Below are 17,309 nucleotides of genomic sequence, written 5' to 3' on the forward strand. Positions count from 1 at the left end.
GTTTAGTGAACCTATGAAATTCTTCTAAAAGATAAATCAATTGTGTCTGTCTGTTTGCCCATTTAGCCAAATCCAAATTAGTTCTCTCTGGTATATTGGTCAGTAAGTCTGAGATTACTAACACATAGGAAAAAGCAGACACATTCAGTCTCTCTGGCTCTACTACCAGCAATTTCAACACCTACTACTTCACGTGGACAAAGAACTAATGCTACCCACAAACTACTTACTTTAAGAAGTGGAGCTGCAGCAGCAATGGCAGCAGCAGTTGCTGCTGCGACAGTTGTTGCAGAATCAACTTCCCTGTGCGTTGACCTGGTGTCTTGGCCAATACTTTGTTTTTTTTCTGTGGAGGCATTTCCTAAGAGCTGTACCTTCACCTCCTTAGGTACAGGAGCACTTTGAGTTCTATAAAAATAAACAAGTGCCTGTAAATAGCATTGTTGCCTCCATATCCCCTCCAAGCAAATTATTTCCCGCGTGTAGCACTGGTATCACTACTTATATAGGCATTTCTCTTTGAAGCTCCTGAAGCCCAAGAAGTACTTTTATTCTCATTTTTAGCATGACACAGGAAATTTCTCAGGATTATGTTACAGATTCTATTATAAAAGGCACTTCCCCGTGATGACTGCGACCAAAACAAGGAATATGTTTACAGGTTGTATTTTGCAAAGTTCAACGTACTAGAACAAAGTCCAACTAAATTTCTGATCTTCAAGACTTCCAGTCTATGGACAAACAGGACGTGTCCTTATCTGTCTTTAAAAATATTATATGGTTCTGGCACAAAATGAATTACCTGTCAGAGCAGATCTTGCCTTACTCTCGTATCATGAGATAATTAATTCAAACAGCCTAAAGGCATTACCAAAAAATATGTAAAATCAACAAGATACTCCAGTGAGCTCTGAATGCTAAAATAAACTGAGGACACCTTCATAGACAGAAGAAGAATACTAACAGAGAACAATAAAGAATACTTTTTCCATACCAGCTATACATTTTGGCAGAAGCTGAAGAAGTAGTACAGTAGTACACCTGTACAGACATAGAACAGCTGAGACACTAAGAACAACATACACTTACTTTTGCTTTAGCACCGCTCTCAAAGCCTCTTTCTGGCCAGTAGCATATTGAGAAATAAAAACATCATCTGTGGGGAAGGACATAAAATATACTTTGTCAGGTTAACTGACACAAAAGGCCTATTTTAGAGGTAGACACAAAGCATTATTTTAACAGCAAGTACAATTTTGCTGCAAAGAATCTGTGGCCTGCACAAACCACATTATCTATTGCAACAACAAACTCGTTCTCTTCACTAAGTAGCAGGCTTGAATCATGATGAGAGTAAGGGTAGGCTTCATTTAATGAAATGTTATTTAGTATTGAATGTTGGTATCAATAAAATCTATTTCAGTATGCTGTGCAAATGACAACACTTTCATAAAATTTGGGGAAAAATGACATATAAATGGTAACTTGAGCTCAGACAACCTGTTCAATAAAACCCTGCAAATTCTAACTTGAAAAAAAAATGTAATTAAAAAAAATCGTCGTCATAAATGACACCAAATTTTCTTAATAGCTTTAAGTTATGCTAAAAGGATTGCAGGTTTTCCTTCATCCACTGTTTGCAGAGCAGAGGTAACAACCCAAGATGTGGCAGTTTCAGTGTTTCTCTGCTGTCAACTACGAACAGCTGGTACACACATGCTGATAAGCCAGCTAGCTGCTGCCCCTGTGCGCGTAAAAGAGGAAGCAAAAGTATTGCTTTTTGGCCTTAAATGGGGGTATTGATTTGTGTTTCTTTCCTCTACACAGCACATATCCAAGAGTGGATTGCCTTTGAAAAGTCTTTGCTTCCCCAAATCTTATCCAAACTGACTGGCAGGTTCAGAAGTTAAAGAAAAGACATCGACAATGTGATTTCTTAGATTCTTAAGGATTAAAAATATACTTTCCATGGTGTAGGTTGCTTGCAGAAAAACATGCGTTTGTAGTACAATTACTCACAACAGGAAAATGCATCCAAAAAAGGTCCCCCCCGCAAATTCTCTATTCAGAGATATGAGTGATTCGATTACCAAAAGGAACTCAACATGCTTGTGTGCTGGTAGAAGTCCCTCTCAGTTAATCACAAGAGCTACATGATCTAGTGTAATACCAGCAAGACTGAAGTAAAATTTGCACAATATAAGAATGTAAATTACAATTATCGTCTTTTTATCAAAGAAACCTTTGAATATTTTAACTCAAAAGTTTCTACAATGAAGAAAACTACCGAAGATAAAATGAAAGCACCCTTTTTCTCTAATTAATCAGTTTTCTTACAAAAAAGGGGCTGTAGCAGTCCATCAATGTTTCTTACCTTTAGGTCTTCTGCTATCTTCCCATAGCAGTGAAGGATCATCTTGTACTGCAGCTTCTATAGGATACTCCTTCAGAACAAGAAGAGCAGAAAAGCATAAATCAAAGCCTCTGGTATCAGTGGGCAAAATTTTAGAAGCAGATAGAATTACTTAATACACAAATATAAGCATCTCCACACACTAACACAAGGTCTTGGAAGAAAATATGTTAAGATCTCTCCTGCAGAATCATCTGGACTTCGAAGTCAAGAGCTCACATGACATTTTAGGGACAAAACCCCCAGAAACACAACTCAAACTTAAAGTATATATTCTAAGTGCTGATTAAGTTTATTCTCATTTATGGCCAAAGAAGTCGTGGGGAAACAACATGTATTTAAGTTTATACAAGTTGCTGATCTCAGACAATTCAGGATTGCCCATGCACACAGAATTAAGCACTCGTAACACTGACTGTAGTACTGAAAGGACAGAGCTGAATTTTCTTGAAGTGGAATCCATGAATAATCAAAAGTCTATGAGAAGTCCTAAAGGCAAGTTAGGAAGGTAGAAGTATCTTTCTTAACCTTATTTGATGATGGAGTACTCCACCATACTTTTGAGACACTTGTTCTGCTCACTAGGTCTACTTCGAGTCATGCAGAGACATTGCTGCAATCCTTTCACAGCACAGGTTAATTTTATCCTCACGCATGCTCATCACTATATGGAACCCCTAGGGACAAGTTTCCACTCTATGTAAGGCACGACAAACAAATCAAAAGGAAACAAGCCTTATAATTCTAAGTATTGAAGAGTTCCATACAAATTAATGTCCATTTCATTATGATATGAAAACAAAAATCTACAAAAAGTTTTAGGGTTTTAACAAATATTGTTCCACGTCTTTTCAAAGGAAAAATTAGACTAAAATTTAAAAATAAGCTTTAGTATTAATTATGCAACAGGAGGCAGAACAGTAAACAAGCCCCCCCCAAACACTTCACCGTTAATATCACCGTAGCAGCAACTCGAAGAGGAAAGCAGCTGCACAGTTACTGTGCAGAAGCTGAGCCACAGATTTGCCATGCTTTTACAGAAGCTACAACTTTTTGGAAAAAAAAAAAAGCCATTCTCTAAGTTCGGGATTCCCGGAAGCAACAGTAACTTTTCTTACCATTTGTGATACAAATATGGGCTCAGTAGAATTTTCTACTGAAAGCAGATGTTCCGGGCGTCCTTTAGTACTCAGGACTCCTAAAATAAGAGCAGTTTTACTGTGGTCATAATGATTTGTTACCCATATTCAGTATACCTTGACTAATCCAAATCTCAACATTTCCTCTGCCTGTATCTTTGGATATCTAAACATAATGAATTTCATAACACAAACGACTACAGCCATCAAGCTGAAGCTTACAAACATTAATGAATTCTGTGAGCCTGCATTACAGACTTGTTTTACAATATATGAAAAAGTCTCTGAAAAACAAGAGCATTAAAAGAATTGACAATGTCTAGCTCAAATTCAAGTCTAATGATCATAGGAGCATAGAGGGTTACTTGTCTAGAGAGATAATTATATGGTAACATCTCTTACAGAAGAAGGACATGGAGGACAGTACACATTTTAGATATGTCAGAGACAAATATGTCTTCCTAACACTATAAAAATAACATCTTTTGAAGCTGTTTGAACCTTGACCCCCAAAAGACTAAAATCCTTTCCCCAAAGACTGTAATGGGTATGTATTTTAAGGAAATAAAATGGAAGTTCTGACTGACTACCTACATAGCACAGATTGTGTCACTTTTGAACTTGAAGAGAACACGGTACATCTCTGCTGACTCATTCCATTTAAAAAAGACTTAAAATTATTTAGTTAATACTACTACAAATATTTTTTTAAAAAAGTTACAGAAAAGGATGATATTTAGGTTTTTCATTTCTTTTACTCATCTGTGTGAGCTTCATTGGTACAGGCAGTTGACCAGTACGTGTTGTTTGTGTCAAGCAGGTGGGGTTTAGGAGGGGTAGGGTTTGTTTGTTTGTTTGTTTTCCAAGACTACATGAGAAGAAAAATAATTTTAACAGGTAAAATGTAAAGTTACAGTAGATAGCAGGGAAACTTGTTTTTTCCCTAAGAGTTTTTTGAATAGCTGTTTTAACTGACCAGCTCTGAAACTCATGTTGTTCCATAAAACCTGAAAAAATTGCAAATTAAAAAAGACCACAGCTGAATGACTTTCTCAGAATGCCTACTTCCAACATTTAACATATATCACCTTTCAAGTGTCCAATAAACACTTATTTTAAAAGGCAAGTTTGTACAGCTACAGCTTGAACATCTACTGGCTCAAGCTCTCCAAACAAAATCATCTTTAAAGAAGCAGAGAAAGAGAAGCATTTAAAAGACTTTTGATATCTCTTCTAGTATAAAACCACAAAATAATTCACAAAATTCCATGAGAACACAAAGAAGGCCCAAATATTGGGACTACCTGAAGCTGTCTGTCAGCAAGAGCAATATTTTGTTAGGCACAGATTAGCCTGCTGACTGTACTTTGGGCATAAAATTGAAGAGATATATAAGGGGTCTAAAAAGGTGAGCTACAAACTGCATTAAAAACGGTGACAGGCTGGAAAGTCACCAAGCTTCTTAACTTTCTTCTTTAGGTCCCTGCCCACGTACGCTGTTTCATCGTCTGATGCTGCCTAAAACCTTCCTGCCTAATATATTTGTGAAATGTCACAATGACAGCCATTTTTTAAAAATAAAGATTATAATTGCCTAACTTAATTGGGCTAGGAACCTGGAGTCAAGACCGGAGCTCTGACTGACCACCCCACCCTGCACAAGTCGCTTTTCACATGCGAGACAAAGTCTGGTAAAACAAAGAGGCCAGCACAACTTTTGAAAGAGCGCTGATATTTGCAGTACCAGAATACAAAAATTTCCTTAACTATAAAACTAGCACAGGTCTGAACACACCACGCAGCGATTTTACCTCCAACCTAAGCTGAACACCCACGGTAAATCACGCACCCGATGCCGCGCTGCGGGGCGGTCCGTGGGTTGCTGCCCCGCGGGGAGCCCTGCTCGCCAGCACGGCTGGAGAAGCGCAGGGTGTTCTGCCTTCAGCCTCAGCCGCCTGGCAGGGGGAAACCGCTTCCTGCAGCTTCTTGACAGCGACCGTCACTTTTTTCATACGGCCACCGGCGACAGCCTCAGTGGGCCTCTCCCTGCGGACACCCGTGGAGTGGATGAGGACGTCGCCCGCTGTGAGACTCGCCAGGGAGTCCGGGCTGAGGCTGGAGCTGCTTTCTGCTTCCATGAGGAGGGTCCCCTCGCGCAGCTCCGCAAGGGAGGCCGAAGGCAGCGCTCTGTCAAAAGACCGTCCCTGAGGGCTGGGCGCTACGGCGGGAACGGCCCCGCCGCCGGCCCCCGCGCACGGGGAGCAGCCTGAGGGCTGTGGGGGTGGGTTTCCCGCCCGCCCCGGGTACCCCTGTCCGTCCCGGGGCCCCCCTTGCCCGCCCCGGACACCCCCGCCCACCACCGGGGCCCTGAGGCGCAGAGAGAGACCGATCCCGCCGGGGCCGCACCGGAAGTACCCGCTGCCACGGTAACGCCACCCACCTACACCTCCCTCACGCCTGCGCGCGGTCCTCTGCTTAATAGCGTCCGGAAGGAAACCTCCACCAGAGCCCCGCCCGCTTCCGGTAGAGCAACGAGGGGGGCAGGTAAGAGCGTTGCGCTTGGGGGAAGGAGGGTAGAGTTGTTGGTAAGTCCGTCCTGGCTGATTCCCCGGGGACCGGCAGCCCCGGGCGGCACGGCCGGGCCCTGCGGCGCTGGGGAGAGCGCGGCACCGCGCCTGAGGGGCCGGAGCGGGGGCTGCGGGGTCTTCTGTCAGCTGTGAGGGCGGCGGGCCGGGGACAGCCGTTGCCGGGAGAGGGGCTGGGCCATGAGGCGAGGCAGGGCGGGAGGGACGGCAAACACCTCATGGGTGAGGAAGCGCCGTCCCTGGGCGGTCCTTTCCGCGGCTCGGGAGGAGGCGGTGTGCCCGCGGCGGCCGGGGCCGGGGCTGCGCCGAGCGAGGATCCCCCCGGGTGGAGAACCTCAAGGTGCCCTTTGAGGCAAGAACGGGAGAGGGTAGTAAAAAAAGAAACCAAAGCCAAGGTGAAATTGCATTATCTCTAGCTTAGGTTTTGACCTTTTGGGTCACGAGTATCAGTCAGGCCTAATCTAACTTAAATAGGAGACAGCTTATGGAAATATATGGGCTTTTTTTTTCCCTCCGGGCAGAACTCCTCACCTGTGTTCAGCTTGTTCAAAAAGGCTCTCGGGATGTCTGATTTCAGACTTACTATGTTAACAGGCATTAGGAGACTTTCTCTACCATCAACCTTTCTTCCTTCAGAGCATGGTCTGGCCCGTGGCCACGAGATCATAAGAGTCACAGAATCATTAAGGTTGTAAAATGCCTCTGAGACCATTAAGTCCAACCATCAACCCAACACCCCCATACCTCCTAAACCATGTCCCCAAAATGCATTACAATAACCTGTGCACCAGGTATATCTTATTTTCCAGCCACCTTCTGACCAGTCCCTTTCTCATCTCACCCTTTCCATCGGAAGGCTGACCATAGTGTGCAGAGTGATAAGAAAACCTTTGTGCAGCCTTGCTGCAAGCACCAACGTGAAGGAGAGCGGCTGGACCCATGCTGGGCACAGGGAGAGCCGGGCACTGCCCCTTTCTGGCAGGGCTGTGCTGCGGGGCTGGTGCAGGGCGGAGGGCTGGTTTCCCAGGCAGGCAGCACCACGAGTTTGGTGTTAAATTGCCTATTACCCTGAATTTGATGTGATTAGTTTAGCAGCCTGCTGGTTTCGTAGGTATTTGTAGTTTGATTAGATTCAGTAAAAGAGCTCTTTAAATCAATGAGGTTTTTTTTTAATCTGATGTCAGTTAAGTTCTAGCCTGGTAATTCGCAGCTATAAAAACAACCCCAACTTTCTCTACAGGCTGTGGGTGCTGGGAATTCTTGACAGATTCCTTTGACTTGATATTTTTATTCTTCTTTGCCCTTTTTATGCACATGCAGAAACACTTGCATGGCGTTCTGTGGGTACAATTAGAAGTGAAGGTTTAAAAAAAAAAAGTTACAGCCTTGTGTGTCTATAGTAGGCTGTACTTACACCTAATGCTGACTGTTAATTGGGTTAACAAGTGTGATGGATTTATGATGTGTCTCTGCAGACCAATAAAATGTAGCTCCTTGCAAAAAGATTGGAAAAAAAGCCCCAGAACACAGGGCTTGTTTTGTTTCTATGGGAAAGGATACTGTTGACTCAAGATTAGATAGTAGACACAAATGTTGATTACATCAGTGGAGAGAAAGAATATCCTCACCGCAGTTTAGAGTGCATGTTTTACCTGTAAGAACTCCGGGCTGTTAAATGAAGGCAGGCTGTTTGGCCACCCAGCAGCAGAGTAATAATAATCAAAGCTCTGTTCCAGTTATTAGTGCTTAGGAGCTATGTTCATGAGCCCTCAGCTTCCGAAGGTCTGGAGGTACAGATGGGGAAGCTGTATGCGCACAGATAAGAAGTTTTAGAAGAGTTCTGGCTTCTGTTCCTTCTGCCATGGAAACAGATAGATGGGTGACCTAGGTTAGTTAGGAATCTTTAACATAATCACTGTTTTTATTTCATATACAAGCGTTAGGTTTTTAAAAGAAGCCGTCACTCTGTATGATTCCGTGTCACCATGGCAATGGGAGTGGCAGCTGCAGCAGAAGGAATATTAGAAGCATTTTCCAGATTCTAAAACAGGGCTGGGAGCTGGGAAGGGTGTTGCATAGAGAATAGGTTTGAATAGGCTAAAGCCTTTATTATCTTCAGAAAGAGGATGGAAATCCCATTTTGTCTACGTATGAAAAATCAAAACCTCAAGTTATCCTTAACTGCTAATTTTGCTCAGAGAGGCTTATCTTAAATGAATGTCTCTTCAGAACACCAAAACAGATTTGGAAGAGCTCCAGGGCCCTTCAGGAAGGGAGAGTTCCCAGCTGTTGCTGCTTTCCTGGTGAACCAGCCCATCCAGACCGTGTGGCCCTTGCTGCAGAGGTTTATTCAGAGATAATCTTCTTCCTTCAGTGTGACATGTTTAAAAGTGCAGTGCCCAATTTCCAAATCACATTTAGCCCAGGGGAAAGTAATCCAGGCTGTGTAGGCTTAAACCCGAAGCACGCTGGAGTTGTTTGAGCAGCTGTGTAAGAAGCTGTGTGGTGTGTTAGCTGAGGTGCCGAGCCCCATAATGGGCTCTTCCATCACTTTGTTTTGGGCTTGTTTTGCAGGCTGGAGGGAAAGGGGACAAACAACAAGACAACTTGAAATGATACACGTAACATACTTTAAGAATAAACCAGATACGCACATTTCTGGGAATGTTCAGGTAGCCTGTTTTTAGATGGCAACGCAACTGCCTGCCGTTTATGGCTACTGAAGGGGTGTGGTAGAGCCCTGTAATTTCACTGCCCACTGCATCCAAAGTGTAAAATACCTGTCGAGGGACAAGTGCTTCAGACACTTAAAATCAGGTAGTGCCACTGTGCTGATTTAAATCCGAGCTATTTCTCAAGCATAAAAGCATTGTGGAACTGCAGTTCAGTAAAACTATAATTTTAACCTTGCCAATCTGGTCACAGAGAACAAAAGATCATGTTAGTTATAAACAAGCATAATGAAGCAATACTGAGTGTGAGGAAAGGGTGCTGACTGTTGAAGCTTTTAGCTTTCTCTGCTTGGGAGAGGGCAAAAGTCTTTCCTGTTCCCTGTGGGTTTTAACACTCTGTTTAAAAATCTACTTAAACTGACTTTATAGAATTGTCACTGACTTTTCTTCTAACGGGCTGAGAAATGAGAGAGTGGAGCTGCTGTCTGTTCTCAGGAGTTGTTCTCCCAGATGATAGTCATGTCCACCTCTCCTAAAACAAGTTAGAAGTTTGTATTAGCCTGAGTAATGTCTTGTTTCTGCTGAGCAATCATATCCCATAGGCTCTCCGTAAGTGTAACCTGTGTGACCTATCTACCCACGAGGAATTCTTTGTCATGGGGGTATGCACGTTAAATCCAAGAATCCCATGTGCTCTTTACCTCCAGCCCCACTACCTTTGCTGTGTAGTGATGAAGTGTAAAGTTAAGAGGCAGATGTTACAATTACTCTGCTGCTGGGTGTGGTGAAGGGGGAGTGCATGCTTGTGGGAGTTCCATAGTGCGATTTTTAGTTGCTTAGTTTTATTTCTGTTGTAGAAATAACTATTAATGTCTTTTTGTCCTTGTTCAGAAGGCTTGCTTACCCTCTCCCTTCCCCCTGCCGAGAGATGGAAATAGTTTGAAGGTTTCTAAAACGTGTCTTGCTCAAAACCTGGCAAAGCATAATATGAGATTTTGTTTTAGGTAGCCCTTGCTAAAGGGCTAAATGAACTTTTCTCACAAACTAATTACACTTTAGTGCTAATTTTTCTTCCACAAGTTGATGTGAATTAAACTGAAGGATCTTGTTCTTGTCAATGTGTAACATTAGCTTGCATTATCATCTGTGACAGGTCTTAGAAAGTATGTAAATTAAGTGAAAAGGAAGACTAGCTTTCAGTATTCTTTGAGGAAACCTGCAGGGATGCTTTCAAGCCCTAACTTGTTTACTGTGTTGGATTAGGAATGTGAATCTTCCTTGAGGATGCTTGCTTGACTTCTCAGATCCATGACTGTTCACTCTTCCCTTTTTCTTTGTCTGTTTCACTCTCTTTAAGGCCATTCTCATTATTCTATGTTTTCTTGCATTTAATTCACTATATTCAGTGACCAGAACATTTGCTCTAGTTCAAATGTTTGGCGAGAATGCAGCTACATAGAAACCAGGCGTCGCTTCTCTGATGCAATCTGCCTTATGCTGCGCCTGTTCAGAGCGGCCACTGTTTCATGCTTGCTTTTTTCCTTACTGTTTTTACAGGTGACATCTGAAGTCATTGAAACTCTAGGGCTAGAAAATGTTATTGCTTGCTTCTCCCCCGACTCCTGCCCTAGCTTTACTTTGTGTGTTTGAAAGAATTATAAAATACCTTTTTTTTTAATACAGCATTTCAACTGTTTGAAATGCTTAAGAAGCATTTAAAGGGCAGCAGTTAACAGGCAGATCTGGGAAGGTTTCATACCTGGAATTATCTTGCATGTTCTTTTAACTGAATACATTTCAAATAGAAAACTTTCCTTCAAGTGGATGGCGTGAAAGTTCACTAGCAAAGTTGCATTTAAACACACTTCAAGGACATGTAGAATTCCATTCTGTTGTAAAATGTTGCAGTTCATATATATGCTTTTTGTCTGAAATGTGACTTTTATCTTCCGAATAGGTGAGTGAATCACAGGCGGTAGAATATGGCCGGACAAATATCGGAATCTGATCAGATCAAGCAGGTAAGACGCTGTAGTAATGAGTGGTGGCTTTGAAGATCTTATAGTTCTTTGTCACGTAGAGTAAAAGGTGGAGGGCATGGAGAAGGACAAAAAGTTAAGTTATCGTCTGAGTTAAGACTAGTTCTGTAGCAACCAAAATTTAATGGACAGACGCAGTATAGTATCTGGTTTGATACTAGCAGCATTTGGTGCTGAAGTCTTCTGACTGATAGTGAATTTTTCTAGTGACTTGTCCACTAAATGTTAGTGCCACCAGGTGGCCCGTGCAGCTGTGGGTAAGAAATTAATGTAGAATTTTTCTTAAAACTCATTGTTCAATTTTTATTTATAGTTCAAGGAGTTTCTTGGAACATACAATAAACTTACAGAAAACTGCTTCCTGGATTGCATAAAGGATTTCACTAGCAGAGAGGTTAGACCAGAAGAGGTGGGTAAATGTTTCCTATGCTTTTAATGACCCTTTGGTAGAATTGCTGCGCAGCATTCAAATTTCAGAAGCAACTTAAAGTTTTGATCTTTCAACTGGCTAAAATGCTGGTTAGCAGTCTTTAGTGGGGTATTGGTGTCTGGCATGTAGCTTCCAAGTGAGAAAAGAAGCAAGTTAGTGGAAGGAAGGGAAATAGCTTGTCTGTAGTTTTGCTTCCCCAAGAATGTCCAAAGGTGATGACAAATACATCTTTGCACCCTAACAGCCTGTTTACAAAAAGAAACCAACCAACCAAAGCCAAGTGCTTTTGATGTGTTAGATCAGTGGCTACAGACAAACTATGGGCCGGGACCACTGGAGGGTTTGTTGTTGTATGCACACACAGAGGGAACCGTCCCGATCTCGCTCTAAGTATTGGCTGCTTATTGCAATTCTGTGTATTTTGTTCTGAGCTATCAGCGGAGGTTCGTTGCCTCAACTCATGATGGGTGGTATCTTTATGGACATGGAAGTTGCCCACCTACAATCTGCATCTCGTTCCTTGAAGGTAGAATCCTACTGAAATACTTGTTTACCTACCCATGTGCCCTGCATTGTAGTGAGTCATAGAGACGCAGGCCTCCAGAGCTCTGGCTGTTAAATCCACTTCTCTGCATTGCAGGGAGCTCCACCACATAGTCACCTGCAAAAAAGATTAAGCTCTCGATAAGATTAGTTGCATGATTTTTGCCTATCCTCTCCTGTTTCAGGATCTCATTATTTTGTTGGTTAAAAGTCTAATAACCTTTGCTTGGCACTGCTGGCAGGGGAATAAAAACCTGAAGTTTTAAACTAACCGTTTTTTTTGAGCATTTTCTGCCTCCTTGGAGTTTAACTCCTCAGCACAGGCAAAAATCATGTCTCCTTTCAGTTCTTGTTTTGCTGCACTAAACAAAGCTCGCTTGGCTTCCCAAGGCAGATTCCTTGTTTCCCTGATCTTCTCTGCATTTGCTTTAGTGGAATTTGTATTGACAACAGGAGGTCAGAGTTATTCTGGATAAGGTCTTGTTACTGTCTTTTACCAACTCATTTTGAATTGCTTGAACAATACAAGGAGTGCCAGGTAACAGAACTGACAGAAGTGTTAGCGGCACAACCTCGTTACCCTTCTGGGATGGTATTTGATTTCCAGTAGAGGATTATCTTCCTCCTTCTGCTACCCAAAGTGCTACTAAAATTTCTTTAAAAATAACAGTTCCTGTAGTCTTTCATTAAAGTCCTGGGATCCAAAACCAAAGAGTGGTCATTGGAGGGGACTTTAGTTTAAGATTATTTAGATGCAAAAAATATTCTTAGATGCTGATTTGCCTTTTTTTTCTTGCTTCTGTGAGCTGCAGAGGGGCCATGTCCGGCAGTTCAGGAGCCATTTGTTAATGATGGAGGCTAGGAAGAAACTTTCTTATGGGAAGTTTTGTCCGTAATTATCCATTACGGGGTTTCTTGCAGATCATCTGGCTCTTGCCCTTACTGGAAACAGGGCACTGGTCTGATCTGGTATGGAAATTCCTCTGTTCCTACGGAAAGTTGTAGTTTCTCATTAAATAATTAAGACGAGTACCTCCGTGAATCTCCTTTGAGATTCTACTTTTGAAAAAAACAGCTTCTGACCTCTTTCCCTACAGCAAGTCTGCGCTGCAAGTCTAGACTTCCCCCGGGCACCATATCACAGATACCACACCCTCTGGGAGAAGTGGCTTGGGGTAGTTCCAGAATTTGTTTCCTAGTCAGACTTAACTCCTGCTTAACAGGTTTTTCCATAGCTGATGCCAGGTCAAGGAGAGGAGGGCAGGTGGTGGGTGGTGTGCAAAGCTGCATGGGCTTTTCTTTTCACATCCCTTTATACTGAACAGAATCAAAGCGATGTCTGGTTTTCTAGTAATCATGCAAAGTGGTTGTCTTTCCTTTCTATCTAAATGTGTTAACTTTTACAGTGATAGCAAGGTTTAGAACCATGATACGGAATATCCAGTTGGTAGAACTGTTGCTCAGAAATAATCTCATAACTCTTTCTCTGTACTTAAAGAAAGAAAAAATCCCCCTCTGAATTTAAAAAGTAATACCATGGGTGGAATAGGCCCCGGTATTTACTTCTCTGTCCAGCTGGTTGATATAACTTCCGAGGGTACTCTGGTGGCTTATATGAAGGCTAACCAAGCAAGTACAAGAAGACTAACGGAGCTGATAGGAACAAGGTCAAAGAAAGGGTAAACTAAGCTAGCACACACTAAACTATATTTGGCTGTCAAAAATAGTATGTGTTTGTAAACAGAATTTTAAAAGATAATCATTTAATAGATGTAGTATTTATTGCAAAACAAAATGCTTTATATACTTCAGTTTCACAAGAGGAGCCCAGGGATGAGATGGTAATACCTCCTAGATCTGAGATGTTTTCCGTGAGGACTTTCATATGAGAATGAATATTAAAAGATGTTTCAGACATCCCTCAGAACCTAAACTTCATATTTTCCACTGCACAAAGAGGCTGTGCACACTTAGGCCCTCATGTTGAGGCTTAACGCAGAATAGGAGTTGTAGTCACCTAATCATTTATCCCTGGATACAATTATATCTTGGGTCATGTTTAGGGAAATGTTTTAATTACTGTTTGAAACCTTCTGTTTCCCTCTTCCTCCAGATGACTTGCTCAGACCACTGCCTACAGAAGTATTTAAAAATGACACAAAGGATCTCCATGAGGTTTCAGGAGTACCATATTCAGCAGAACGAAGCTCTGGCAGCTAAAGCAGGACTGCTTGGCCAACCTCGTTAGGCAAGACCACTTTGTTCAGACTTTACAAGCAGTGCCAGTGTTCACTGGGCAAAAACACATTTTGGATTTTCTACTGTCGGGGTGTACGTCCAGCAACCCAGAGGAGAGTTGTAGATGCTCTTCAGATAGTGGAAACCGTGAAGGGTTAAACAAGGAGTTAGTCATGCTGGATTGGCCACAGAGTCTGTTTCTGAGGCCCTTTTTAGTCTACAACGGAGTAATATTGATACAAACTTTTCCAGGGCCTGCAGATGGGTACGTTTAAATTTCAAGGGGGGTGGGAGGGTTATACTTCCTTTCTGCTAGGACTGGTTCAGATGGAAAGAGTGTACTATGGGAAATGCAGGTTTTTTTAATTCAAGTAAAAATAAATGGGAACTATACATCTGTATGTATGTCCTTTCAAAAGATACATTTTTAGGATGCAGCTTGAAAGCTGTGTTTTGTTTGCTGTGGTCTCGTTCCTCCTCAACTAGTACAAGGTTCTGTTTGTTCATTGCTGCTGTAAGTTGCTGATAGAGAACAGAATTAGTGACTTTGTTTCAGCAGCTGGGGATTTGTGAATGTGTTATTTCTGTGATTTCAGGAAGAACTTTTGTTGAGCTGCCCTCACGGAGCCTCGTGATCATTCTGACTCTCCTGGAGTGCTGGAGGGTGGTGATGAGAGCGTTGAGCCAAGGGTGGTTATAAATGGCAGAGAACGGCTGTAACTAGTGGGCCGCGGTAGGCGGGGATACTCTGCCAGCGTACCCCTAGGTTATGTTCACCTCATGCTTCACCAGGTTGTTTACAAGGGACAGGAGTGTGTCATTAGCAGCACTGGTGCCCAAGGCAACTTCTTTGCACTCCTCGTTTCCTTCGGGGAACCCCAGGAGCCCTCCAAACCCAGCTTCCTTGCCTGATGCAAACATGATGCGCTCCAAGCATTGGCCTTGCTGGCAGTTCTCTCCTTTAATTCTGTGAATGCCAACAGAAGGCACGGGGTATGCACAAAACGATGCCTTTTTTGCTGCTGGATGAGTACAAAGAGAAATTTGTGGAAGGTAGCTGCTCTGAGGTGGTGGATTTGGTTTAGAAGAAAACACCAGTCCTTTGAAGGGGTCTTGATAGCTGAAATCCGGCAGCCAGGTTGTCAGTGCAGTAGAATGATAGCTAACGGGCACATTTTACCTTAGCTCTAACTAATAAAATACAGTAACAAAAGGAACTGAACATCAGGATTACCATATCGATTTTGTGATTTCAAGCAATGAAGACTGAAGCAAAGCAATTTCATGTCAGCTGCTGGGTAGAAAGGCAACAGTAAGGAACAGAAGTGGCAGGAAGTCTGCCCACATGCTTTTTTGTTGTTACCTTCTCTCTTGCTTTTTATTTCCAGCGGCAGTTTGAAAGAGTTATTTCCTGCTTGTCTGTCTCTCTTTACTACTCAACTCTCAGCTGTCCAGGCTGTAGATTATTACTAGCCCTGACTGCAGCACAGCACACCTGCTGCTTGCACTGGGCACTGCTCTGCTTGCTGCTGTTCAATGGCTGCCCCAGCTCTCCACAGAAATCTGTTCACGTGCCTTTCAAAGGTAGAAGAAACAAGTATGTTCCTACAGTCTCATTTACATGTGTTCTGTACTAGACCTGTCACAGCTCTTTCGTATTTAGCCCATGCCTTGTTACCTTGGAGATGGCCAAGAGCTAAGTCTAAAATAGCAAAGGCTAAAAAAGAACCCAAATAAGGCAGTGAGTCTCCAATGTCCTATTTTTTTTTACAGGAATAACCAGCTAATAATAATGTCTAGATTGTTTGCCACAATTAGGCCACAAATGTTATGGCCAATTAGAAATAGTATAGCCATAGGAAAGATTTAAGGCTTTCTTTAAATCAGTCTTTTTGTTAAACGTTCGAAAGTAACTCGTGATTGAAATCATCCCGTTTTCCATTGTATCTTAGTGTGCAAAGAGGACAGTTGCTCAGAAAAGCGACTGAAGAGTGTAAGTGATGGGATTGGAGGATGTTCATGTGCTTGGGGCAGAACAGAGGGGGGTAAAAAATAAAACATTACGATTTTCCCTCATGTTTCAGTGTTTGGGGATTTGGTGGTAGGAAGATGTTTAAATATTTGTTAAGACAGATTTACTGTACAAAAGGTTAAGCAAGTATTAGAGGGACTTAGTTAATCTATTACTCACTTTCTGGTTCCCCCGTTTCCTTTTACTCCAGTTGTAAAGCTGCCTTAACCCTGTGTTATCCCACGAAAACATGTACTCTTAAAATCTAATTAGATATCACATCCCCCGCCTCTCCCCATGCTCCCTGAACAAGTAGGCGGGCTGAAAAGTATGACTGGAAGTATGAGCATTGGGTTGGTAGCTGCTGCCCTGAAATGAAGCTGGACAGACAAACACTCTTGCCTTCCACAGGAGCAATGTGCTTATAGCAACTGTAGTTTGTTTACGGATGTGCCTATCAATTAGGACTATTTCAAAGCTCATCTAGATATAAGGCATATTAGGTTAGGTGCAGGAATGGAACTGGTTCTGATGGGAGGAGCGAAGGGTGAAAAATGGAGGGCTGCTGAGGAAGGAATACTGAGAAAGCTGTGAAAAGAGTGAGCCAGAGTGGAGGCAGGAGGGAAGAGGAGGCAACAGCAGCGCAACCTGCCAAAAATGGCTTGCTGAGATGGGGCTAGTGTACAGATGTTCATTTGGAGGTGACATTCATTGCAGCAGGGATGGGAACAGAGATTGTTCCTGCTGAAATGAGCCTCTGAACCAAAAGGCTATAAAAGCATGCAATTACTAGTCAGCCCACAGAAAACAGAAGGGTCAAAGGAGAGCCTTGCTCCAGACTGCCCAGTGTATCAGTGGTAGCCACAGAGCGATCAGATCAATCATCTGGAAGATTATTATAGAGGTCCCTTGAACACTCTCAAGGATAGGAGCAAAGTCCTAATTTCTGTGACCCCTCGTAAGAGCTTCAACTTCTGAGCTCTCATCGGGAAGGCAAGGAAAGATGTGACTGCAATGTTCTGTAAGGGAAGCGTGGCTTAAATACCTAATGCCCAGAGATAAGGCATGTGTCTTCAGTGCAAGGAGGCATTTTTGTGTGCTCTTAAGTTTCAAGAACACAGCATTAAAAGAACTCTAAATAAAGTTACAATTCTGTTAAATATTAGAATGTTTTAAAATTACATTTTACTTCAGCTTCGCCCTCCTTAGCATTTTGGTGTTAGGTTCTTTCTGTAAACA

General features: G+C 42.5%; 2 protein-coding genes across 11 annotated transcripts in view; one reads left to right on the forward strand and one right to left on the reverse strand.

Moving 5' to 3' along the window:
• KIAA0586 (KIAA0586 ortholog) overlaps positions 1-5,895 on the reverse strand; it is a 75,625-nt gene extending 69,730 nt beyond the window's left edge. For 6 of the 8 annotated variants that reach the window (XM_075104224.1, XM_075104229.1, XM_075104226.1 and 3 more), the window contains exons 1-5: positions 5,402-5,825; positions 3,532-3,611; positions 2,375-2,444; positions 1,090-1,156; positions 231-408 (exon numbers count right to left, since the gene is read on the reverse strand). In XM_075104224.1, coding sequence (XP_074960325.1) covers positions 231-408; positions 1,090-1,156; positions 2,375-2,444; positions 3,532-3,611; positions 5,402-5,690 — 684 coding nt within the window. In that variant the 5' untranslated portion in view covers positions 5,691-5,825. Of the gene's footprint in view, positions 1-230; positions 409-1,089; positions 1,157-2,374; positions 2,445-3,531; positions 3,612-5,363 lie in introns of all 8 variants that reach the window. The other 2 variants (XM_075104231.1, XM_075104230.1) reach the window with 2 other exon arrangements.
• TIMM9 (translocase of inner mitochondrial membrane 9) lies at positions 5,525-14,460 on the forward strand. Of its 3 annotated transcripts, none has more exons than XM_075104237.1 (4): positions 5,525-6,096; positions 10,767-10,830; positions 11,162-11,257; positions 13,935-14,460. In XM_075104237.1, the coding sequence occupies exons 2-4, from the start codon at positions 10,792-10,794 to the stop codon at positions 14,067-14,069; spliced, it is 270 nt and encodes an 89-aa protein (XP_074960338.1). In that variant the 5' UTR covers positions 5,525-6,096; positions 10,767-10,791; the 3' UTR covers positions 14,070-14,460. The 3 variants fall into 3 exon arrangements, with proteins under 3 accessions (XP_074960338.1, XP_074960336.1, XP_074960339.1); XM_075104235.1 differs by having other exon boundaries at positions 6,091-6,137; XM_075104238.1 differs by lacking the exon at positions 5,525-6,096 and adding an exon at positions 6,378-6,532.
• The last annotated feature ends 2,849 nt before the right edge of the window (positions 14,461-17,309 follow it).

The sequence above is a fragment of the Phalacrocorax aristotelis genome, chromosome 9 (assembly GCF_949628215.1).
Source record: "Phalacrocorax aristotelis chromosome 9, bGulAri2.1, whole genome shotgun sequence".
In the NCBI taxonomy this organism is placed as follows: Eukaryota; Metazoa; Chordata; class Aves; order Suliformes; family Phalacrocoracidae; genus Phalacrocorax; species Phalacrocorax aristotelis.